The sequence below is a fragment of the Dermacentor variabilis genome, chromosome 8 (genome assembly GCF_050947875.1).
Source record: "Dermacentor variabilis isolate Ectoservices chromosome 8, ASM5094787v1, whole genome shotgun sequence".
Taxonomy (NCBI): domain Eukaryota; kingdom Metazoa; phylum Arthropoda; class Arachnida; order Ixodida; family Ixodidae; genus Dermacentor; species Dermacentor variabilis.
In genome coordinates, this window is record NC_134575.1 from 67,193,203 (window position 1) to 67,219,306 (window position 26,104).

General features: G+C 44.7%; 2 protein-coding genes and 1 long non-coding RNA gene across 3 annotated transcripts in view; 1 reads left to right on the plus strand and 2 right to left on the minus strand.

The window, feature by feature from the left end:
- Positions 1–13,543, plus strand: part of LOC142590305 (uncharacterized) — a 106,480-nt gene extending 92,937 nt beyond the window's left edge. The window contains exons 11-14 of the mRNA XM_075702323.1: positions 1,029–1,221; positions 8,488–8,611; positions 8,768–8,887; positions 11,787–13,543. Coding sequence (XP_075558438.1) covers positions 1,029–1,221; positions 8,488–8,611; positions 8,768–8,887; positions 11,787–11,903 — 554 coding nt within the window. The 3' untranslated portion in view covers positions 11,904–13,543. The remainder of the gene's footprint in view (positions 1–1,028; positions 1,222–8,487; positions 8,612–8,767; positions 8,888–11,786) is intronic.
- Positions 13,544–15,616: 2,073 nt separating this feature from the next.
- On the minus strand, positions 15,617–16,846 carry LOC142590307 (zinc finger HIT domain-containing protein 3-like). Its single transcript, XM_075702326.1, has one exon. The coding sequence runs from the start codon at positions 16,670–16,672 to the stop codon at positions 16,271–16,273; it is 402 nt and encodes a 133-aa protein (XP_075558441.1). The 5' UTR covers positions 16,673–16,846; the 3' UTR covers positions 15,617–16,270.
- Positions 16,847–20,316: 3,470 nt separating this feature from the next.
- Positions 20,317–25,689, minus strand: LOC142590310 (uncharacterized). Its single transcript, XR_012830068.1, has 2 exons — positions 25,101–25,689; positions 20,317–21,394 (listed from the first exon to the last, which is right to left on the minus strand). It is a non-coding gene; the product is annotated as an uncharacterized LOC142590310 (long non-coding RNA).
- Positions 25,690–26,104: the final 415 nt, after the last annotated feature.

The window sequence follows — 26,104 nt, forward strand, 5'->3', positions numbered from 1 at the left end:
CCGGCATTTTTCCGTGACACAGACGGGCAAGCCCTGCGGGGAAGATGCCATGACATGCGCCTACTGCTCTCGATCGCACATGCCTCGTGGCTTTTCTTGTTCAGAGGGGATTTAGCTGCTGGAAAGCATATCGTACTGTCACAGTTTTGCGATGGACTGAATCTTGGTGTCGAACAATCGCATTTTGCGGGAATGTCATCATCATCATCAGCCTGGCTACGCCCACTGCAGGGCAAAGGCCTCTCCCATACTTCCCCAACTACACCGGTCTGGTGCTAATTGTGACCATGTTGTCCCTGTAGACTTCTTAATCTCATCCGCCCACCTAACTTTCTGCCGCCCCCTACTACGCTTCCCTTCTCTTGGAATTCAGCCCATAACCCCTAATGACCAATGGTTATCTTCCCTCCTCACTACATGCCCTGCCCATGCCCATTCCTTTTTCTTGGATTTCAACTAAGATGTCACTAACTCGTGTTTGTTCCCTCACCCAATCTGCTTTCTTCTTATCCCCTTAACGTTACACCCATCATTCTTCTTTCCGTACCTCGTTACGTCGTCCTCAATTTAAGTTGAACCCTTTTTGTAAGCCTCCAGGTTTCCGCCCCGTAGGTGAGTACTGGTAAGACACAGCTGTTATATGCGGGAATGTATTAACCAGTAAAGAAGAAGCGTAATTGTATTGGGTCACTTTTATGTTTTCGATCCCGAATGTTGGTGCCGGATAATTGTACGAAACAGGGTCATATCAACAAGTTTCCCCTGTAAGTACGGTAATGATCGGCTCATCATACCAGCTACAATGCCCACAATACAACAGCGGTCTGATACCAAGCGTACATCTTGTGCCCAAGTGAATGCACAATAATGCCAATAAGGTGGCATCCCTTCCTGAGGGGCATTTTCATTGTCATCAACAAGGCCCAATTTGTCAATCTAGCAAATAATGTAGAGACACAAATGAAGATAAGAATAAACACATAACGAGCAAGGAACGTGTGGCTACATTACCCCCTCGCATGTTGCAGGGCGCACGCGAGTGCTGCTGTTGCGCGGAGGAGAAGAGGAGCCGCAGCTGCTAACAGTGGAGCACAGCATGGACAATGCAGATGAGCTGGCCCGCCTGGCGCGGCTTGGACTGAACACCGACGCCCTCCCCGAGGATGCCCTTCCTGTCACTCGTTGCCTCGGTGCGCACCCGCACCGGCGCCGCCCTGACGGGTACGTGCATTGGCATATGGCATGCGTCTGTCCAATCTATATGGGAGGGCAAGCACATCTTAGTTGAATGGTGGTCTGGCAAAACCTGAAGTGATCTGCTGTTTTGTATTTTTCTTATTTCTATTAGCACACCGTGTGCAAGTATAATTCTTGGCTGACGTAAATACTGCCAAACCTCACTTTACTCAAGTTGTACCTGGCATGAAAGTGCCTTCACTATATCCAATATTTATATTGTGATAATACTATAAACATACAATTTGTTATGTGCTCATGTCAATGAGATATATTTTAGGCTTAATTCATCATGCGTGATCATTTAGTATATATGTGTTTGTTAAATTGCCTGTGTTGCTTGCACTGATCCTTGATCCTTCGTGAGTAAATTTTTCTTTAGTAATATGTCCTCGCATGATCAAATTTTTTTATTGCAGAATTAAAATATACAGAGTGACTTACTTTAAAGGGAAATAAGGAAATAATTTTTTTACTTGGCAGTATCACAACAATATTTTTTTTACTTATGCAGTATTATACATGGTTTATTCTTCAATAAATGAATAAAGGAGCATAATTATTTTTTTTTTTCAAATGTAAAATTAACACAGCCTATTTTTATCTGATACTGGGTGTCTGAAACGTAACTGTGGAGTGGAGACGGTGGTCTTAAAATTTGAAGTTTTACTTACGGCCATGCAGGTATTTGAAAACAAGAGATGCTGAAAATGACCACCACCAACTTGAAGGCGTGTCTGCAACACAGCGCTGCATATCGTTAAACACTAGGTGCAGGGTTGCTGGCGTTATCTCGATAACGAGTCGGACAATGGCTCTCTGCGGCTCCTGCAGTGTGTGAGGATTTGTTCTCATACACTCGTCCTTTGAGTGCACCCCACAGATATCAGATGAGCTACAGGTCTTGCGATTTAATGTTGCGTCTGAAACTGCCACATCATTCATAATTATCACCACTTTTTTTTTTTCTCACCACACGGATACCTTAGTAACTTGCGATTCGCTGATGATATTGCCTTGCTTAGTAACTCAGGGGACCAATTGCAATGCATGCTCACTGACCTGGAGAGGCAAAGCAGAAGAGTGGGTCTAAAAATTAATCTGCAGAAAACTAAAGTAATGCTTAACAGTCTCGGGAGAGAACAGCAATTTACAATAGGCAGCGAGGCACTGGAAGTCGTAAGGGAATACATCTACTTAGGGCAGGTAGTGACGGCGGATCCGGATCATGAGACGGAAATAATCCGAAGAATAAGAATGGGCTGGGGTGCGTTTGGCAGGCATTCCCAAATCATGAACAGCAGGTTGCCATTATCCCTCAAGAGAAAAGTATATAATAGCTGTGTCTTACCAGTACTCACCTACGGGGCAGAAACCTGGAGGCTTACTAAAAGGGTTCTACTCAAATTGAGGACGACACAACTAGCTATGGAAAGAAGAATGATAGGTGTAATGTTAAGGGATAAGAAAAGAGCAGATTGGGTGAGGGAACAAACGCGAGTTAATGACATCTTAGTTGAAATCAAGAAAAAGAAATGGGCATGGGCAGGACATGTAATGAGGAGGGAAGATAACCGATGGTCATTAAGGGTTACGGACTGGATCCCAAGGGAGGGGAAGCGTAGCAGGGGGCGGCAGAAAGTTAGGTGGGCGGATGAGATTAAGAAGTTTGCAGGGACGACATGGACACAATTAGTACATGACCGGGGTTGTTGGAGAAGTATGGGAGAGGCCTTTGCCCTGCAGTGGGCGTAACCAGGCTGATGATGATGATGATGATGACACGGTTACATTTCGGAACCCCAGTAGGTTTATTGCAACCGGGGCCCGTACTTTGTAATGTTACACATTATATTTTTCATTCTTATCATGCGTTGCGCCGAGAGGCCCATCTCGGCAAAGATGATGGCGAACTGGCCAATGAGTCGCGTCTAAACCAATAAGAAAGGGCACGAAGAATGTAAAATTTAGTCGATTGTTGAGTAACGCAGCCTCCAGGATGCACGGCTATAGTGAAAGTGAGGCGTGCCGTGTGAGCGCCCGCAAGGAAACTCGTTGGTTCGCACCTTTCAGAAAAATTATGTGGAAACCATCGACGATGATTGTCAGCATAAGCAAAGAGCCCAAACGAATGAGCGAGCAAGCGAGAATCAGTCAGAAATTCTCGTCTGCCACATCGTTTATGACGGACTGGCCACCGCTGGTCGGCCAGCAAGACTTTGATCGAGCGAGCGACAGCCTCCACTGCTCCTCCCTCATTCTCCTCACCGCAACCTGCTTTCCCGAGAGCATGTGCACTCTCCCTCTGCTTTCTGCACCAAACAAGCAAGTGAGCTAACGAAGCAACAGTGTGCCCCTCTCCCACTTTTTTCTTTTCCTGCTCCACCATGACACTCAATTGCACCAGAACTCATGCGTGACAATCCCAGATGATTACCCCCTCCCCCCCCCCTACTCCATTAGCTTTTCCCGCCGTCCCTCTTCGCGGGCGATTGCGAGAGCACCACCTTTTCTGTTGGCATGTTTCCTTGCCTTCCCTCACCCGAATCCAACCACCGTCGTACCACCGACCTACCATAAAACGATCGAAAGAGCCACAGAAAGCTATTCGCTTCAAACCAAAGCGAGGGGAAAACTTGCAGTAGTCAATTGTTCAAACAGTAGACGAGGTACAATCAATTCACTGACATGCCTCACAAAAATACACCTCACATGGCAGTATGGTTGGTTTGCAAACACCCACCTGCATAAGTAATTACGCGCCTGGGAGAGCCATGTGAGCGAGCTTCTCAAAGTAACACTGAGAGATAGTAAACAAGATGGTAATCAGTCTTTGCAATGCCCTGTAACTTGAAAAAACATGTGTGACAATGCCAATACTAAAGTGCTCATGCATAAGTGCGAGCACACTGCAATAAATTAGGCAAAGTGGGAATACTCCTAAGCCACTATGGTGGCTGCCACCATAAAGTAAAGCGAAAAATTGGTTATGGCGTGAGCCAAAGGGCGGGAGCACAGTAAGAAGTTTCTTGACACAAGAGTTGGCAGAACATATGACATGATGCTAGGTGGCACTCTGTTCTGACAAGGTATGTTCTTCCTAACAGTCAGTCACCTCCATACATATATGTCCGTGACCATTTGAGACTTGTTTCCACGGCAACACATGTACAGCGGTAGCCTTTAAAGGGTTAAATTCCATATGCACTGTTGTGCATCTTTGAGGAAATAGAGTCTTCAGAAGTAGCTTGACAGAGTTGAACAAGCTGTTCCAAGATGAACATTCATGCATGAGTTTAGCAAGGCATAAGAGGCAGAGCAAGACAAAACGAGCAAACATCATCTCATCCAAAATAAGACTAGTGGCGAAACCACTTTGACACCAGTGCCTCGGGATTTCATAGGCTTTGACAACATCTTCATCTAACGGAACAACTATCTGTTTAGTATTAATAAGAGGCTGACACTCTGTGAATGAAACTTTTTGCAAAACTCACATTAGGGAGATTTCATGGTCATGCAAAAAATAATAAAATAAAATAATGGTATAAAGTGGCAAGAAAGCTGAATCTTAGTGCCATCATTAACAGTGAAAGCCTGCTTGGCTTTTGCAACTGCTTGCTTTGATGTCTTGTTGCTGTGACCTGTCACTGCGATTATCTTTGTTGCTGTGGTAGACTTATGTGCAGCTTGAAGCCAGGCACAGTAGATTATTTATTAATGCAAGATTTTTTTTTAAAAAGTGGCTTTAAACATTATATGCACCGTGTCTTCCTAAGTATAAGTCGTATTTTTTCCCAAAACTTTTGCCAGTGTGTCTTATCCAGCGGTACAACTGAAATGTGCGTAACACCATGAATGCTGGCGCATCCATTATGCGTGTTTGTTCTCTAGTACAAGAAACCATGCAAGGTTTCTTGTACAAGGTTCTAGTACAAGAAACCTGACAGAAACCAAACCTTGTATTAACAGCAGAGCGACCATTGGTACGGATGTTAGCTCCTAGGGCTCGCTGTGTACGCCGTTTGAGTTAAAATAGGTGCATCTTAATACTTGTGCGACTTATACACAGTCACCTTCCATTCGACCCTGAAGGGACCAACAAAATCTATCAAATTATCTGGCAGATCGAATTAAACAACATGCAGAAAAAAACACCATAACACACCCCTGATTAATTTGTCAGTATTTGTCCTCTTCTAGCACGCCCCCCAATCAAATGCGCGCCCACGTTTTATGAGTCATAAGTAGAATAACGTACAAGTTACGTTAAAGCTGCTAAACAAAGTAGAAATCTAATGCGCGCCTGATTTTTTGCAAGAAAAATGGCCAAGAGTCTAATATGTGTTGCACATTGGCAGCCGGTTGTTTGAAGTTGGCTTCGCCGCACGGTTTTTAGAGTCAGCTGCGCCGTAATACATCCGTGTTGTACGGCAAAGCATACAACACCACTTCGTGTTCGATTGCACCATGCAGGCAGTATTCGACCCAATTTTCCTTAAAAAAAAAAAAAAGGGTGCACATTAGAATGGGGTAGATACCATAATCAGACAGTGTGAGCTATGGTTACTGATTGAAAATCTACCTAGGGCAGGCAGACTGGCGCTCATCGGACGCTTTTGTTTTGTTCTCGGAACACTTCAGGCCACACAGCTACGGTGACCATTTCCGCCTGCTCGCTGAGTTTCGAATACTCGTGAAAGAGCTTAGGCTGCAGCCAGGCACAATGCCGACCGTGTTGGCGCGTCAACCCATTCGAGAGGCAGTGCCCCGGCAAAACGTTAGCCTTGCTATTTTTTTTACCGATATCACGTGCAAAAAAGCATGTTCAAGTAAAGGTTCAGCCAAAGCGTACATCATGCTAAATCCTTGCGCTGTGGATGCATGTACGCAGGCATTTGTTTACATATGCGCACACAACTACAGAGGGGAAAGAGAACCGGTAAGAATGCGCGGCAGCTTAACAAAATTGTAGTTTTGTTGCATACGGATCCGAGAGACATGCATGCAATGAATGTGTGCCACCAAACAATCTGCGCATGTAACGATTTGTGTTGTGCAAAGTAGCACCGGACTTGGTCTTCCACGAATGGCTCGCTAAACAGTGCTGCACAAAATGAAATAACAGTGCGTAAAGGCATCAGCAGCATTTCACGCTACACCAATGTTGCCATCTTATGTCGACCATGCTTACTACGGTGTCTTCGTCCATGGGCTACAAGATATGCGTGCGCCGGCTTTGTCCATGGCTGGCGCACGCATATCTCCGAGGCCATGTTTTGTCACTGAGCTGGTGGCGATGAGGTCAAAGTCAAAATGCGTAGCGCCATTGCTGCTGCTGCTGTTCAATGATGCGTCGCTTGCTTCATCATGCAAAGTTGGTGTTGTAAAAGACATGGCATGCGATATCTGGAGCAAATACAGCAACAAACAGCAGTTATGCTCCGGCTTCACGTGGTGCAGTGGCTGATTTTGTAGCAGACAATGGCTCAGTTGCATGAAGTGCATGGCATCACACATGACTTGGCAATATGGCGGTGGGTGCCAGAGGGCGGGACTTAGAGCCAGCGAGTTCTAGCTCATATTTTGGACAGAAATTTGCCTTTACCACCCAGTTTTTATGTGTGTGTAGCCATAATAGACCCTCTACTACAATTTCTCGAAGTAATCCACAAACTGATGGGCAACCGTCTCATGCCCCCTTTAAAAAGTACAAGCAATCAATTGCTTTGGCTAATTATTTTCATATGCATGGTAGGCACAACTGCAACAACGGGGAGGACTGGGTAGCGTTTCATCCTTCACAGGAATGGTGTCCACTGACTCGTTGGTGTGGTGTCGTTCCATGTTGCTTTCTTACACAAAAGGAATGAATAAGTCAGTGTTGCACATAGTTGGAATAGTGCGGAAGGAATCCAGTAAACATGCGCAAATTATAATTAAGAAAGTGGCTGCACTTATGAACGTCAGCGAGTGCACCATGTGCAAGTGGATGTTACAAGAGGGACCAAGAGATGGCAATGCCATTTCATGCAACATGCTGGCCACGTGCTCCTTCTGAACCCACAGCTTCCGCCTTCTCTGCAACCCTCCCTCTGCTCTGTATCCCGAAATATCTTGAAGATGCGTGCCTCTTTGGTATTGGCGCGAAAATGGAACGAATTTTCTACAGCCGATGTCACTTTGCTGTTGGAATCTTCGTAGATAATGCAGCCGCATGTTTTGCAACACTTGCCGGTAGCAGACGACAGGGCGTGGAAGGGCACCTTTAAGATGTGTTCGCCCTTATAATTGGTCGAAGAAGCCTGCAGCTTCAACAGTGCTGCATAGAACTAGTGAAACAGAGCATAGCTTTATGACATGCCTGCAGGTTGCTTTCAGATAAGTCGAGAACTGAAAGGACCCCTGACAGGCACTTCTATAAAAGGGCAGCTGGCAAGTTGATGTCGGGATGGCTTTTTGTATGCTAACGCCAGGTGCTTTTTCTTACGTGAAACACTTAAAGAAAAAAGCTGTAGCACCTAGGTCACTTCACTTTCAGAGCTAGACTATGTGGCTAGGCAGACATTAGCAACAGAAGAAAGTCAACAATAGTTTAGGTAATTACTAGAAACTTGCTAACTAGCCTTCTAGTTATTTCCTGTTACATGTTACAACTGCTAAGTTGAAGCCGAGCATCAGTGAAGTGCGATGTCCACTTCGAAATATTCTTCCCCAAAATCTGCTAATGTGTGCATTGGCATTCTGGTTAAGATAGTCCCGAACTGCTAGGGAACCACCTTTGGGATACTGCAAATTGGAACGCCAATGTGTTTTATAGCAGATCTTCGAGACAGATATCTTGAAAGTGATGCTGCTCTTTGGATTTCAGCTAAGTAGACGTCACTTCACCTCGGCTTCAATTTGCGAATATGCGGTTTAAAGAGAATAAGAAGGTGAAGTAGTGCATTTCATGCAGTCAGAGAAATTACTGTGGAAAACTTTCTCACTGCTAAATGTCCACCTAGCCATGTAGCGGAGATGCGAAAAGGACAGAGGCCTAGAGATAGGCTTTTCTTTTACAAAAATTAAGCCACCACGTTTACTGTGCTAGCAAGGGGGCGGGCATCTGTTAGTTAGTCAATTGCATGCATTGTTTTGCTTGAGCACTGTTCACTTGCCATTGTTTCGACTTGGATGACGTGCAGTCAGAATAGCTTGGATGAGCTTCACTCTGCGCTCAGGCTGCAGCGTGCCCTTGTGTTTTTGCAGGCCCGACCCAGTGACAAATGAGCCAGAAATGTGTGGCCCGCTGAGCGTGGAGCCAGGCTGCCGGCTTGTCTTCCTTTCGGATGGCCTCTGCACAGCCCTTAACTGCTCAGGACTTGCAAACCAAGTGAGCAGACTGGGAACTTGAGGTTTATGCTAATGAGCAAGCTTCGAAAAAAAAAAAAAAAAAGATCTCAAAGTGGAATCGAAGCATAACTTCAGTGCTGCCTGCGTGACATAAGCCCAGTGTGGGATGTTGTGCGTGTTTGTGTAAACCATGCAGGAGGCAAACCAACTGGTCGCAAAGTTGGCATCGCAGCCCGGAAGCGCCCGACAGGCACTTTCTCAACTGCTCGACCATTGTGAGCTGCCAGCTGGCTGGCCTCATGAGCTCACACTCATGGTAAGCACCAGACTAAGTAATACCACAAAACAGGGTGTGTGTTTTTTAGAGATACAGTGAAACGCTGTTAAATGGTAGTACTGTTTAACCGAAATAGCATGAGATCGCCCGCTTACCTGTCAAAAAAGGAACTCGAGAGAGTGCGATGAAAGGGGAAAAAACATGCAATGTTTATTCACTTCGAGTGACAAAAGTGTTATGTTCGTTTGATGCCACGACGGCCTAGCAGCGACGACAGAGGCCTCAAGCTTACTGGAGCTGCGAGCCAGCTGTTCAGCCAGCCCCCTCTTCTCGCCAAACACTCGCATGGCAGATTCCTCGTTAGCGTTACGTATTCTCCGTGCACGCGCACGGTGGCGCTGCAGAAGTCGCGGGGCACGTTTTTTATTGTGGGTTACTGCTCTCGTCGCAACGACTGCATTCATGAGGCTGACGTAACGCGCAGCTTCTGCCCCTGTCGGGCCTAAACCACCCGTGCTGTTGCTTTCCGTGTCGTCCTCATCACTGTCGCTAGTCGACACTTCGGCAACAACAAAGGCAACGATGGCGAAAAGTCGAACCTCGTAGTCGACATCTCTTCGCAGGCGCAGCAGTGCTGCCGAGCAGCTTCTTCGCATTCCAAATGCCACACACCGTAGTCACTAGCAGGTCCCTGTCATGTGCCAGCGCTGATTTGTTCGTATCACATTCGATAGCACGAACAATGCCTAATTTTTCTTCTATGCTGAGCACCTGCGTCTTTTTTATCCGAGCTTCGGTATGACGCGGTTCGGTTGTTGCACGACGCCACAACGCCATAGAATAAAGAACCAACATACAACGCTCTCTGGCACGCTGCCGAAATGATGTTGATGTGGCTTCACGCGCAAACGCACAGGGTGCTTGGAGGCCGTTGTTCCTATCTCTGAGGCTTGTTGTTCTGCCGGGCTGCCCAATAGAAACGGCGCATTGCCGTGTTAGCGCAATGAAAAGTGGAACCACTGCGTGTTAACCGATATGTCGATATGTATGCGATAAGCTTGTACGGTTTATGCGGATACAAAGTGCATTATGTTCAATGGCTGCTGAGTCGGGGATTTGACTTAGCTACTTTTAAAACGGAACTACTGTTTAAGCAGGTACGGTTTAACAAGGTTTTAATGTACACTCTATAACTGCAGTGAAAAAAAGGCTTGGACCAAGAATGTCCGTGACGGGACAAACGCCAACTACCATATGTGCTTACTGCATAAGCTTGGCCCTTATTCACAAAACTCCTGTTTTCTAATTGCCATTCGCGACTTGCTTTAACACGGTGTCAAAGCGGTCACTATCAATGAATGACAAACGGGTGCCTTAAAGTCTTTGTAAGTGGAATCTCAATGTAGTAATTCAGACTTGTCCTCTGGTCCCGGCAGGCATATTCATTACTTAATGGAATCAAAGTCTCATTAATTCGAATGTATTTGGCTACACACTGCTTAATTCAGACAACTGTTGGAGCTTGGCAAGCACCGCAAATGTGCTACACAAAAGAGCATGAATGGTGCTAGTGTCCAACCGAAATGATGCAGTGGAGTCTGTGTCACCATAGTCACCAACGGAACTGGTTCGTGAATGACAGCCGTGTCGGAACGTTTCGTGCCCATTTGTGGCTTTATAGCCTTTATTTGCTGCCGCAGCTTCGTCCACAGCGGCTGCTGCAAATAGTAGTTTCGTTTTTACTCAGTGCTGCTCACGCAGTGTCACAAACACTGCGGAATCTGTCAAGGATGATGAGCGCTGGTTGCATCACGATTGATGGACAAACAAAATAAGCGCGTGGTAGTGAAAATCGTATCTCGGATGACACACTGCGAAGGAAGTCGCGAGGCCTTCGCCGCCTGCGAGTGCTAATCAGTCACGAGATACTAAGAATTGCAGCTTCCACACTGCTTTTGTGCTAATGCTTAATAGAAACATGATTCGCTGACTCATTCATTAATTAAAAGCGTGTTGACATAGTAAGCATTTGTTTATTGTTTTTTTAATACCCTCTATGATTTAACATTCGATTAATTCTGACATTTTTTTTTTCAGTCTCATTAAATCCTTATTAATAATGTTTTACTGTACTTCAAACTTATACATCCCAATACTTCCACTTTGAACTTGCCCTCAGGCTACAGCAGGGAGAAAACCTCTTGGTATTTCACATGAGCAAAGGCACTCAATGACGGCTAAACAAGCATCTCCACCACACTTACTGTCTGCTGCAAAAAAAGGCATAATTTTAAACACATCACATTGGTTCTTGGGTTGCCACAGTATCTTTCCTTCGTGTTACCAGTGGTTGCCTGTTCTCAAAAATGGTTATTATGGCTCTTTTGTTTCTTTGCACAATGCCAGCACTGTTCTAACAGCCACAACTTGTTTCATGTTTTTCATGTAAATGAACATATTTCTGACCATACGTGACAGAAATGCAATAAATGTTGGTTTTCTACCCCCAAGAGGTAGTTGAATATTTTTTTCCTGCTAGAATTTGTGGCTCGTTCGTAAAAATTTTGTGTACAGAAATTTACTGCCCTGCAAAGGGTAAGTATGGCAATTCGTGATGAGTGTCCAAACGTGCGTAATCGCTTTTCATTATGCTGAATGAGTTACAGTAGGTGCGTCTTATACATCGTTGCAACTTATATACCAATTTTTCCTTCTAAACTTTTAAATTGTAGGAGGTGTGACTTTACCAAGGCGCGACTTATAGTCCGGAGCCCCTCACTGTGGCATATCTCATGATCAGATCATGGTTCTGGCATGTGAAACCCTAAAATTATACTCCGTATGTACACCGTTTTTCGTGTGAGAAGCAGGTGGTAGAGTATTCCTTCTGAGAAAAAGCTGGGGACCAGATGTGATGTGTGTGGCTCACTTCCCACAGGTGGTGTCGCTGTGCGAAGAGGAGGCCCCGCTGCCTGCGCCTCCAGTGAAAGACGGTCGTGTGGATCCTTACGTCGACTTCATGCCCCTCATTAGTGCCTTGGAAGCAGCACGCTGACACAGGTGTCGCATCTGTTACAGCACTGCAAAGGTTCAGTCAGCCGAGACATTGTTCAATGACATGGCGGTTGCTCCAAGTGGACGTGATGTTAGACGCACATGGGTAGCTGTAGTTGCAGTCATATGAAGCCAACAGAAAATGAAGGCAAGGAAAAAGGAAAGCATAGGGGAAATTAACCATTTTTTTTTAACGTAGAATGAATTGTGAGTGATGGTGAAATTTGTGATAAACTTCATATTCTCAATAAAGGAACAGAGAGATAGAAGTGAGAGAAATGACAACTTGCCACTGGTACAAGCACGCGTTAGCAATGGGCTACAGTGACAGCCATCCTCCTGTTCACCTTGTTGGGCATTTGTGTATGCACGGTAGACCTAGCTTTTGGCGTGTTAGCCATTGCCACTCACAGCCATGGTGGCAGATATGGGGCATCGTTCCAACCACAGGTGTTGCATAGTATGTGAACTTGGCATGAATTGAGCTAAAGGCCAATAAACCCTCGTATGCTGCCTTGTGGCATCGAGGCCCTCAGTAGCCGGCAAGTGAGAATAATAATGGGATAGGATTTGAGGTCCTCGATCATGAGTGTTGACAGCTAATGAAGCCAAGAAGAACTGAGGAGGAAATTCACTGGTTCCTATAAATTGAAAGGCAGAATTATGAGATTTACCTGCCTAGGTGGCTTACGGCCCTTCTCTGCTGCCGAGCATGAGTTTGTAGCTTCGTTCCCAGACAGTGGTGGCCACATTACGGTCGAGCGAAATGCTAAAACGCTCTTGTGTGCCACAGTTTGTGTGAAATTGGTCAAAATTAATGTGACACCCCTCCCCTACAATGCCCACTGTTCAGTTTCAGGATGTTGAACTCTACACAGTTAAATGCTAAAGCAAAGCTTTCTTTGCAAACCCTTCCAGACTTTCCTGACCCTGGCTGCTGAGTGCTGCTGCTGTCTTGCTGAATAGCTCACATAGAATGCTTTAAAAAGAAATTTTATATGTGCCCAATGACAGGATCGAACCTCAGTCCCCCAGCGACTCAGCCCAATGCTTTAACCATTTAGGCCACGATCGCTTGTTTACTGTACTTCTATCGTGCCAGTGGTAATTAGCTCTTCGAGTTGATCGACGTGTGCATCACATTGTGTAGCACGAACGCACAAAAGCACGTGTGAGCAGGCCAGTTTCTTTCACCCCAAAAATGCAGGAGTGAAATGGGCAAATTTTACAGCATTTCATTAACTGCTTCATGTAAGCTTCATTTCAAATAGATTCCAAGATGTGCGTTCGATCTGAGTAAATATTTAACTATGAGGGGGATTAAGTTTACGATAAGCTTTATGCTCTTAATAAAGGAAATGGGAAATTACATTCAAAGGAAGAACTTGCTGCTGATGACAGCTGAAGCCTCGGAGACATAGTAGTGGCATGAGGCATCTTTCCATAAGAACACATTCCAAGCTATCTAGTTAAGGATTTGCCGACATAAAATCTACCAAGTGATAACTTATACAGTTAGCTTCGCAAGTCTCTTCTGCAGTACGTGCAAGTGCTTGTGAGTGCCTGGTCACATTTAATTGGGCTCGATAAAAAAATGAATGTACATATATTTGGCAATAAAATGTTATTAAGCTATCAAAATACATGCTTTTTAGTAGCACTGGTATGTCCTGAAGCCCCTCCATACACGTTTTCACCGACCAGGTTAAGTGCTGCCAACCTACCCTCCTCCTGCGTGCTCCTCCCCTCAGTTTTGGGCGTAAAGTTTAACTTACGTAGTCCCAGCTTTTGGTTTTAGCTGGAAGCACAGTCACTGCTGCGTTGAGGTGCAAGCATGCAACAAGCAAATATTAAAAAACCGGGAACCCCTTAATTGGAACTGGTGTGAGGAACGAATCGGGAAACAGCGGCGCACATCAAAGGTTGGCGATATTTAGCAAAAGTGGCGTGTGGATGGAGGGGCTTTAGTATATCCAAGCTGTTCTATGGTGTTTAACCTGCTGTGAGCTGCGGTGGAAAGCCAGTCTGATACTGAGATCAAGTCTTCCTGCAGAAGAGAAACACAGTAAAAGTGTGCACACACAAGCAGAAAAACAAGCAAGTAAAACTGGCCACGCCAAAACGCGCCAAAGATGTCTCAGTGGCTACACCAGCTGGTGCCTCTGCCGAGCTCAACAGCACATCTCAGCAGCCTTGCTGGGACACATGGCGGACGGAAAAAAGTGGCGGCTCAAGTGTTGGTGTCGCTGTCAATGGCAGTGACAAGGGCAGATGCACGCCCCCCCCCCCCCCCCCCCCCCCACAGTAAAAGTTTTCTTTCTTTATAGTTTTTGGGCCTGATCCGGTGAACATCTCCAGTTTCAAAGGAAACGGCCAAAAGCATGATCATCATCATCACGACAGAGCAGCGACATGATAGCTTTGCCCATTTGCTGGGTCAGCCATGGCTAGGGTCAATAAAAGACAAGGAATTACTACGAGCTTAAAGGGGCGCATAAACACTTTACTGACTAATCATAGAATGGTCTCATTATTAACTTAAATTGTCCCACAAATTTCACGCTGCCAAAATTTTTTTAAATTATTCAGCTATAAGTGGAGTTACCGCACTGATACCCGGCATTCTCTCTTTTCGTCTCCGCTAGTGTGCTGGAAACTACACAGCGGAGAAGCCAAGAAAGCAAAGTCCTTCCCAAAAGTTTAGTGTCACAGTGGCGAAAGGGCTCATTGCGACACCTCATAGCCATGTCAAAGGCCACGCGCAGCAGATGCAGCTTCGCACAGTGCAAAGATGAAATTATCTTTCCGTATTTTTGAGACTGCAGACAAATATATTTTTCAATTATTTTATCTCAAAATTAGCAATTATGTATTACTGAGAATGTTCTCGTGATCATGAAATCAGCCAATAGCATTGGTGGGCGAACTGCTTTCGGTGACGACATTGCAGATGGAAAAGCAAGCAACAGTTTACTGCATTTGACTCGATATTGTAAATTCCCTGCGGCATGCAGTGCCATATTTGGCTCACATGTTCACAGGAGCCTCGTTAACAGATTGGCAGCCTTTTATTTTACTAGTATGTTCAAAAATTGTTTCAAGGCCCCTTTAACTTAATGCATTTCTTCACACAAGCTGCATTACATTTCAAGTACAGTTCCCTTCAACACAGTAAAACTCATTTATCAGCTGACAACCATTCCTTACCACTGGATTGTTTCTTTTTATGCAAGTAACCGTGTTTAATTGTGCATTATTCAAGAGTCCTTACATTCCTGCTACAGCAATTATGTGCTGCATGCTCAGTATTGTCAGCACTAAGGTGCCGGCATGTCGCGGTGTGAAGGAAAGATAGGGGGGAGGGTCTCACTCTGGATCCGTAAGTATTTTGGGCAAAGCATTTTGTAGGCAACTAGTTCAGGATTGCACAATGTGCCTGTGTAAGGATAACGATTGTTTGTGCTATGCAAGCACATGGGCGACCACAAGACAAGGGATGTCAACGGTGAGAGCGTGATGACAACACTGGCATGAGGATAACACTATGGCACAACAATGACAGTGTGAGTGGTGCACTGGCTGACCACGGATAAAAGTCATGTTTTAAAAGATAGAAATTTGGGCAAAGGACTTCAACTCCACGTCCCAGAATATTAAATATTTTAGCGCATTGCAACTCACGTGAGCAGCACGGAAGAGCGACAGATGGCGAGACATTCTTTACTTGTTTATTTAAAACAATTCAGCATTTCCAGGCCTGAAAGCCTGCCACAGGGTGTGACAATAAAGCACCTCTGCAAAGTTTATTCGTTTCAATCTGCGCACCTGGTTGCTCCATAAGCAAACTGACCTTGAATTCCGTGCTACCAGGCATAACCGGAATTTCCGATGAAACTCCCGATATATACTAGCAAATTTAAAAACGTGCAACTACTGCAGCAGGAAGTTAACTGCTTGTCAAAGAAATCCTATTCCCCGTACATTGCTGCACAGTGGTATCGCCACCGGCAAGCGTAATGCGCAGCGTGGTATCATCTTGGCTTGGATCGAGACCCCAGTTTCTCCCGTGTTCAGCTGAACATATTCATGGTCACCAACTCGCCCAGCTTGCTGTGTTAATTCAGTGTTCAGTTAATTGGAAACGTCTCGCCCAGTGCGCCTCTTATTTTATGCTCTTCCACTTCACAGCGCAGACACGTCAGTGACCCACCAGAGTCGCACTGGCCCACCACACACCCGTTCGCGGATAGCACATGCGAACTACCTCACTCTTCTCTCCGGACAAACATCGTTCACAGAACTTGCCGCAGACTAGCACACATGTTCGCGCAGCAACATGTGTGACTAACGACTAACGAGACGGACGCGTTAGTCTTCCCCGACGCCAACGGCGTCCAGGCAAGCGTTCACAAATTCCATAAAGATGGGCTCTCGCATCAGTGAGTCCAACATGGTTGTGGGGTCCCTGCTCCGGTCCAGATCGCGCAGCAGCGCCCGCACGTTTCTGTTGCGCAGAGTCTCGCGAACGGCCTCCGAATCGCGCAAGCGGCAGAGCCTCTCCGGCGGCACCGTGTCCGGCGTCGGGTACCTGTACTCGGGCTCTTCGCCAGCCTCCGCCGGTTCAGGCACGTCCGGGTCGCGGCAACGGCCCTTCTCTTGTTTGTGATTCCGGTAGCAGTCGCACGAGCAGTACCGCGTCAAGCAGCGCGGACAGCGGTAGCGGGGCTCGCCGCTATTGCACACACCGCAGACCAACTGTTCGCCAGCCATGACCGTGCGCGTTTATAGCACACAGGCGGAACCTTTGCAAATTCTACTCGCAAAGGAACGACTGGTACACAACAAAACACCGATGCCTTGTCCAACGCCCCCGTCAAACAAGCTTGAAAACATGCTTGAAAACGTGCTTACTAAGTGCCGCCATATTGGATACATTTCGATACGTGCGTGGCTCAGTTGTGGCTCGGTAGGCGCTTTGGCTTACTTTGGTTTCGAAAGGTCGAAAAGGGGAAATTGTTTTACAAATAAATTTTTTTACAATTCCACATCGTTGAAACCGTATGAAAAATTCAAATTCTGCAATTTTACATGCCAAAACCACGATATTATTATGGCGACGAGCAAAGTAAGAACAAGGTGAAAGCGGGAGCCAACGTTTCGACCAAGTCTTGAATTTCCCCATCTCCCGACTTACCCCTGTTTGCCCCATATGATTATGAGGCACATCGTAGTTAGAACTCTGAACATGAACTTGTGCTCTGGTCCCCTGGGAAAGAATTACAAGCAGCAACACTTTCTGGTGGTAGAAAAAAAACATGCCAGGTGTTGGGCGTGCACACTCCATGCTGTGTATTGTCACCATCGCACTCTTATTCCCTCTTCAGGGATGTCAGCGAAGCAGCGCTCATCTTCTTGCGCGCAGGCAATGCAGTGTGGTGAACTGTACTCGGTATGATGTGAGCACTGCATGAAAACGACATTCTGAGCAGTGAGATGAAATGCTTTGGAAAGATGCGAGAGCACACTCGGTCCGAATCAACTGAAGTAAACAACAGATGACACTGTGGCCAGTGTCGCAGGACATGGCCACAAACGCACGGAATACAAGTTGAGGAGGAATACTGCAATTTGGGAGAGGAGTACTGATGCCAAGAGTGTTATCAATATATTAGCCGTTATCGAATTATCGACAATACTATCAATAGCGCACTACAGATACCGATAGTACTATCGATAGTGCGCCATTAACAATGTAAAATCATGCGACGTACCGCACGGAAACACTGCAACATAAATTTGGTAACGTCCCCTGTTCCCATTTGCATGAATAGAGTGTTATTGGTGATCAGCTTTAGCAAGATTTCTGGCAATATATATCGCTAGCAAAGAATGGCAAAACTATAGCTCGCAGTGTAAATGCTGCATTTCAGAATGCTATCAATAGCTTTTGTTACGTTATGTAATGTCCCCGAAGGGGCCCTTAAGAGAATAATGAATGATGATGATGATTATTATAATAATAAAGAAAGGTTGTAATATACTCTTAATAGTGCTGTCGATAGTATCCCTACTGATAGCCTTTTTTACGTTATTGATAGTCCATGTGTAATCTTTCACCACTTGTAGTTCGTTTAATAGAGTGCACTATCATAAAAGTGTTGCGAGAAAGCATTCCACGAGATAATTTCTATTTCTAAGCGATTCTCTCTGGTACGATGTTGCTAATAAAAAAATTAATGAGTGCTGCATGCGTTTATTCCGGCTGTGCTTGCATGCATCGGCTGCAACAATTGCAGGAATGGAGCAACCCACACCTGTATTGCGACACCATGATGACTCCACTACCTAGGCAAACTGAAACAAAAACTGCTTCAAAGAAACCACTACTGGAGTAAATTATTTATGGGGCTCTGGTGGTTGCCAAAATTTTTTCTAGGTTTCACAGGGCTTGAACATTCACTCTGTGCCAGAAAATGACAATTCACAATGTCATGGCACTGATGGGTTCCCATCTGCCAGCAATTACCTAGTACATTTCTGTGTGACATTACATGAACTGGAAAAAGTTTGTTTGCACAGTCTATTTAGACTGAAAGAGCATTGTTTCAATGCTCTATTCAAATCTCTTTGGCAGAGAAAGGCCAAGACGCTGTCCGCGCATTCTCTCCCCTATTTGTTCCGTTGAGCGCCTAATGTGATAATATTTCAGCGACATTGTCACAGCGACTACTGCAGACTGGGCTGACCGACACACGTATCACTGAGATCTTGTGATTGCAACTTCATATTTTTGTGTTATCTGGAAGAGCGCTGCTGCCTGGAAGAGTCCCAAACCTGTGCTCCACTTGGCATACATTCTAAACCAGTAGCAGTAAAAGATGGCATACAAGTCATTATCTGTTGCACTGGTCCGAATTTCTTTAATGGAGTGAAAATTTTGTATTAACTTTATCTGAACAACAAAAGACGGGTAATATATAATGAAAAGAATTCACACTGGACTTTTTGTCAATAAATCCAAGGTTTTTCTAAACTGCCAAAAACTTGGTGTGGCAAGAAGAATGTGGTCCTTCAGACTTATCTACTCACTATCATAATGGAGTGAAGTAAATTGAAGAACACACTTGTGCCACACCAGGCAGGTGACATGCGTTAGGCAGCAGGGCTCCAAAGATGGGGTACACACACCAAGCCTCAACGTAATGCGACAGACAGACAATTTTTAAAGTACCATCAGGGACAGCTACTATATATTCAACTGTGACACAAAGTCGAGAAATTATGTAATTCGAATTGCTGACACTCCAATTTCTGAGAAAAGCTTTGTTTGCTTATTTAGATGTAGGATATTTTGTGCAAAATACTGTGATTCCAACAGAAATCATTGGCCCCGAAATGGCTAAGGAAGTGAAAACCTAAAAACCAAAAGTGTGAAGATGGCAGCTACGTAATAAAGCGATATAATTTGGTGTCAGTTGTTCTGGTAGTTCTGTAAGGGCAAGGGTAGGATGAACATCTCATGCTCACGACATTGTAACTTAAGCACTCGATGCTGTCTCTTGAACTGTTCGCATTGCTAACAAATGTTACGATTTTATAATAAAATGCCCGGATTTCTGAGCTCGTTTACAGTTGTCATATAAGTGCTGATGGCTTTAAGATTTTTATTTGCGTCCAGCTTAAAGCAGAATTTATTTTCAAAATACAAATAGAGTCACTGACAGATTTTCAGAGCTGGATTTTTAAGATGTAGTTCTTTACTATGATCCACTCTATGACCCACTCCAGTGAACTCATGTATAACGACAATATATTCAGCCACTGTTACGTGAATAAACTTCACAAACATTTCCGTGTGTGACGCAGATCATTCTGGCTGTGAATATAGAGGAGTGTTGCCTCTTTACAGCGCTCCTACAGTACAAATGCTGTGAATTATTTTAGTAAACAGTTCACATCTTGAGCGATTTGTAGTATATTTCTAACCAAAATTTAATATTTTTGGGCTTCGACTGTAGCATGTTACAAACCTTAAAGTTGGCAGGTCCGTGTTCTACATTCGAGGGGTGGCATCATCACTCAACATTCACAGGTGGCCTTCCTCCCAGGTACCAAACAAATGCAACGCTGCTCGGCTCTGGTGTTCTGATAAGTACCAGCATACTCAGCACGACATGGCTGATGGCCTTAGCGGCATAGTTCAGTTCAGGTTGAAGGCGTTGAGTAACTGTAAAAGCAAACATAGCTCGGCACCTAACCCAGAGACGAACACTTACAGAGCCATTAATGAGCCTGACTGCAGAATAGCTAACACAGAGGCCACAGGGCGGTTCTCCATGATCCCTATGACAGTAAAGGGAGCAAGGCAATGTATGCTTCACTGGTATGCTCTACAGGCAAATAAAGAAAATATGTAATTTTTCTGGCTGCTTTTTTTTATGCTTCATTCCTTGGTAAATCTTTATTCATTCATTCGTCCACATGATTTTCGCGTTGCCTTTCATATGTTAGATTTGGTACAGTCACTTCGGAGGTGGAATGTGAACCAATACAATGGAACCTCTGTTGGCAATTCGCTATTCTGCGTGCACGCGAGCCAATTGTAAAATGGTGGTTCAATGAAAAAGGAAAGGAACAGATGCATTTGGTGCTTCACGTTTTCGTCCATGCCCCAATTAAATTTGTTCAACGACGTCTACCATTTCAGCTTCAAAGTCTCACCGTGCGTCTTCACTGCCCAACAGAAATCCAGTCTGCAAATCATTCTTCGTGTCGAGTCCGCAGCTGCATATGCATAAATATAGAAAATGCTCTGCTTGTCTGTCTTGCACCATCTTGTCTGCATATCTTTTGCAGAAGCACTGCACTATGCTCCTTCTTAAGAAACCTCTGTCCAGTTCATCCCAACACAAAGAGTGAAGCCGGAACAGAGCCACCTATCGACTCTATGAGTGCCAGCCCACATTTATGTTGACGAAAGCTGAAATGTGAATCCAGCTTCGACTTGAAGATCGCAGAAGCCTGTCACCGGTTTGCAGTATGTAGTACAATGATCTAGAACACATGCAAACCGACTTGCACAATGAACAAAAGCAACGAAAAAGTTCTTGCGTGGATGAACCACTGGTTCCGGTGCTGCCCGTTTGATGCCCTGGGGAATGCAGTCTTGTGAACATGGGTGTTTGCTGTAGTGTCGTCTGCACTTGACAGCACCAAAACCAGATGGCGTAAGCAGAACACTGCTCCGGTTGGCTACGTGGAGGACACCAAGGGCATGAGCGCCCGCAAGAACACCGTGCATTGTGGGTCGGCCTGTCAGGTGTCCTATAGTCACCGATGTGGGACAGTCTCGGGCCAGTGTTTGTGCGCTGCGCTTCCACGAAGTCTCTTGGTCTCAAGGCTGTCGACGAGGCAAACCACGAATGTGACTAGAGTCGCTGAATCTCGAACAACCGCACTTCCGTGTCGTACCAGATGGGTGGATCCACATTCCTGGCAAAGAAAAAAAAGGCATGTGGTGCTTAGTAGTGACATGGTGAGCCACAGCTTGCTAACTTAACCATTCAGTCAAAACTATTTACAGCAGAATCTTGATGATAAGAATCAATAACATAAGAAATCGAGAAATTAAGGGGAGATGTGGCAATGAAATGGCCGACTTGCTCAAAACTTCTGATTTATTGATTTTTTTCCCATAATCCTAATGCTTATTTTTTAAACTCATGGCGACATACTTGCAACTACGCAACAAAAAGAAAACTGCACTTCTTAAGTGTGTTGTCTTTGAAATCGGGAAGTAAATTAGGCTTCGGGAAGTACTATGGCACTACTGATCGCGCAAGCATAGCTTTCTGTTGAAGCAGCGCCACCATCTTGGTGTCACAGTAAGCTCAAGAGATCAAAGATTCAGATAGCTGCAATGCTGTATTTCTCCATGCAGAAATAAAAGCAACAAAAGTGAGAGCGTGAAAAGGAAAACTAGCACTGCAATCCGTTACTGAAGTGACGTGGCGAGCAGGGAGTGTTCTATTGCCTGACAAACTTGAGTCACTGGTACACTTGTCTCGTGCACATTCTGGCAGCAGCAAGCTGTGCATATTACGTGTTCTGAGGCCGCCATTTCAATATCTGTTTGGTTATCTCGAGTTTATTTTGTTGCTGCGTCCTAGCTGCTGGTTGATGGCGACAAAAACATGATTTGCGCAAGATAAGAGAATCTGTTTACTTTTCTTTGCAGCAGTGACGCTTCTTTCTATTATGCGATCAGACGGGTGCAAGTTTCAAACAGTCATCGGGCACCGAAGACGATGGAAGGCAGATTTAGATGGAAGTGACTTCTGCCAATCTTGCTGATGTGGCAAGGCAGGGTCATGTGTGATTGCTGGCGCTTGACAATGTTAATAGGTTTTTGAAAACGACGGACAAGTTGCATGATACTGCACAAAGCACAATTTTTGGGTGGTCGGAGTCATGGCGGACTGCCATAGCTCACCCTGGCAATAGAAATGCGACCAGAACATCAGCACAACTGCCGGGGATCGTGTGGCGGTTGATTGATCGTATCATCTGCAGCGGCACAAAAAGCGGCTTGCAACATTTAAAATTAAGTGTGTCGCAAGTTAATAGACTTGGGCTGGGACTTTTCGAAAATTCGTATCATTGTGAAATTTGTATCAGACATGATTATACCATCGAGATTCCACTTGCACGAATGCAGCAGTTCTGACAAAAGTGGTCATTATATCAGTAGTTAGTTTTATGCGCATTCATCCTTCAAAAAAGGTGAAGCTGGCATAAGCAATTATGATTTGACACAACTTTGGTCCGAAAATCAGATTTTAAATAAGTTACTTTCTTATTTCCTGGCACAATACTGCATCTAGCTGCAATTTTTTCGTTTAAGAAAACCGGTCTGATTCATGCGCAATGTCGATTGATTGACCAAAGGTCCCGGCTGGTGCCCATATTTATGGGCCTATGGACCCTAGCTCTTGCTATTTTATCCTGAGATAGACCTTTGCAGCATAATTCAAGCTTGACTTGTAAGCTCATATGCACCTGACCCCAACAGCGACACTAACTGTGATTCCGATTGCAGCAGCACCTGTCTTGGCAATGATTTGCAAAGTAGCAAACGTACTGACTCATTATCTCCTGCCAAAAACGCAAATTTTCGGCCTACCTTCAGCAGATTCAGATCTGAAAGCGGCAGTCGCAATGAATGATTACCATTTTTACCCGATTTTAATGTACACCTTCCCTCCAAGTGGTCCATACATTGCCTGCGCGTTGCAAATGCATACAAACCAAGATCGTGTTCGCAGTGTTAGCAACAGCCTACCGTGGCAGCCAGTGTCGTCGTCGTGGAAAGACAAGAATGGCATCGACGATGTGTGGCTTTCAGGTTTTAATTATGAAAAAAAAAAAGAATACTTATTTTACGTACTAATGTTGCAGCGACAGAGTTGCATCAAGTGTTTTTGGCACTCTGAAGACATGCATGCGGTGTAGGACAAACTGGCGAAGTGATGAGTCAGGGTGATGTTTGCGGAGTTGTGCAAGAAATGAAGATTGTCAAACGCAGTGGATTGCACGAAGGGTGACATTTTGTGCAGTTCGTATAGAGCAAACAAAGGCTGTTTGAGATTGACGGCGATGGACATGAAGTGTACGTAAAGTGCCATTCTGTAAACGTGAACTCCACAGGTTTAATTTTATTTGTGATTTCCAGACTCAGAGGCATACTACATTTTCTTGTTATAAAACCTTGTGTGCGTAACATTTGGGTGTGCATTTGATTTGGGGCGGCATTAGAATGGGGAAAATACTATTAGATGAAGCAGTGGTGCGTTTGCACCTTTCCTTATGCCTCTTAATTTGGCCTGCCGAATAGTTTGATCAATTTTGCTGGTCAAGGTTTTTCTTAAGGTAAGAGCAACTGAAGTCAACTGTATTATGACTTAGAGGATGACTATATAAAAGCAGAGTACAGTCACTATATGGCTTCAACCCCACAAAAAAATAACCTTTGTTGATCTATCCCGGTACAGTTAAACCTCGATTTAACAAACTTCAACATAACAACATTCTTGATGTAATGAAGTACTTACCTTTTTATAACTTCTTGTCCATAGAACACCATGGATTTCAAACCTCAATACAAAGAAGAATGTTTTATACCCGATTTCAATACAACAGAATTTCACTGCTGCCACGAAGCAATACTGATACAATAAATAGGAAATTCTATGGCAGCAGATCGTCAAATGGTTGAATTACATGTGACTGCTTGAGAACACCTCTCAAATCACGTGCCGTGGGGCTGAGAGTGACTGCCCAGGCGGAGCACTGTCATGTTCCATATGATGTCCAACTGTGATAAGATCCTATTGTGCCCCGTGTGTGGTGTATGCTTTGGGTGTGAGTGAAAGTTTGTGTGGGTGAGTTGAGAAGGATGGTTGCTTGATAAGTGCCGTCTTTCTGCATGAGCAAGGGGAAAGGAGGGGAGAGGGGGCAGGTTGGCGCATGTCTGCTTTTCTTGCGTGGCTGTGGCTGAGCGTGGCTGTCAGCCTGGCTGGCATATGCGGCCTGCTTGGCCTGTTCTAGAGGCAATCTGCCACGTGCGCAAGGACTGGATGAGCTGAGATGGTACAGCATTGTGCTCTGTCTTCACAAGCTTTTAGTGCTGGAGGTTGCATAATCTTAAGTTTCGTAGATGCGTTGAAGCGAGAGGCAGACGAAGCATTTGCTCCCTGCTGTCAGCACTTTTCATGATAGCGTCGTCCTGCTCCGGGCAGCGCCATCAGCCACAGAGACGGAGTGGACATGATAGTGTGGCTGACCTCACTTCATACCACCATTGTGCAGATACTATCATCAACATGGCATGAATCCCTATTTTTCATTGGCTACTACTAATTTCAAGTATTCAAATTCAAATCAATTTCTAGTCATTCAAATTTGGTTGTTACAACTGCCTGATAATTAAAAAAAATCTTGCGGCCCCTTCCGTGTAAGAAAAATCAATTTGTGACTGTATTTATTGGCACAAAGGATAGAATTTCAGTACAATAAAATTTCTATACACAGAAGCGAATTGCCTACTTTGCCAAGTTCATTATATCGAGATTCAAGCGTATCTCAACCAGGGAACATGTACTGCAAAGAAAGTGAGGGCAAAAAGAAGGTGAGCGCACACCTAAGATAGATGAGTCCCCACATGTAGGTCCGGAACCACATGGTGGTGCCTGCATTGGACTGAGAACAGAGAACAAGAGAACTGGACTGAGAACTGGACAAGAGAACAAGAATTACAAATTCTTGTTCTCTTGCCAGGCTACTGAACACTACCTTTGTCTTCTGCATATTTATCTTCAGACCTACTCTTGCACTTTCTCAACCAAGGCCTTCAATTATTTATTGCAGGTCATCTCTAGCATTTAGGACAATGCCATCTGCAGATTGCCAAGATATTCGCCATTGATCCAGACTCCTTATCCTTGCCAGTCTATAACAGCTTGAATACTTCTAAGCACGCAGTGAATAGCATTGCAGAGTTGTGGCTCCTTGCCTGACCCCTTTCTTGATTGTTTTTTTTTTCTTGTGAAGAATTAAGGTAGCTGCAGAATCTTTGTAGGTACTTGCTAAGATATTCATGTGTGCTTACTGTACACCTTGACTGCACAATGCCTCCATCACTGCTGGTACCTCCACTGCCATATCTATAGACTTCCGTTGATTCAACTTCGGTTAATTAGATTTTTTGGTTAATTCGATCCCAGCCGAAGGCCCCAGCCATGATTCATGCATTTCTATGGGCCCAAACTTTTGATATCTTGATCCACACTACATTCGTGTTATGTGGTAAAGCATATGAATGCTGCGAAGTTAGTTTTGGTTTCATGTGCGATAGCACCCCGCAGACAATTTCCGCCCCAATTTTCCTACCAAAAAAGGAGAGGGGCTGTAATAATTGGATAAATACCCTAGTCAAACATTGATGAGCTACGGATATTGGTTGAAAATCTGCCTAGGTCATGGCCGAAAGTAAGCATTTTCAATGGGTGATTTTCTTTTTTTTTCTGCTCCCCTGTCTCGCTCTCTCTCTCTCTCTCTGTCTCTCTCTCTCTACAAATATATATATATATATATATATATATATATATATATATATATATCTTTAAATGTGTGTTCAATGCTTCC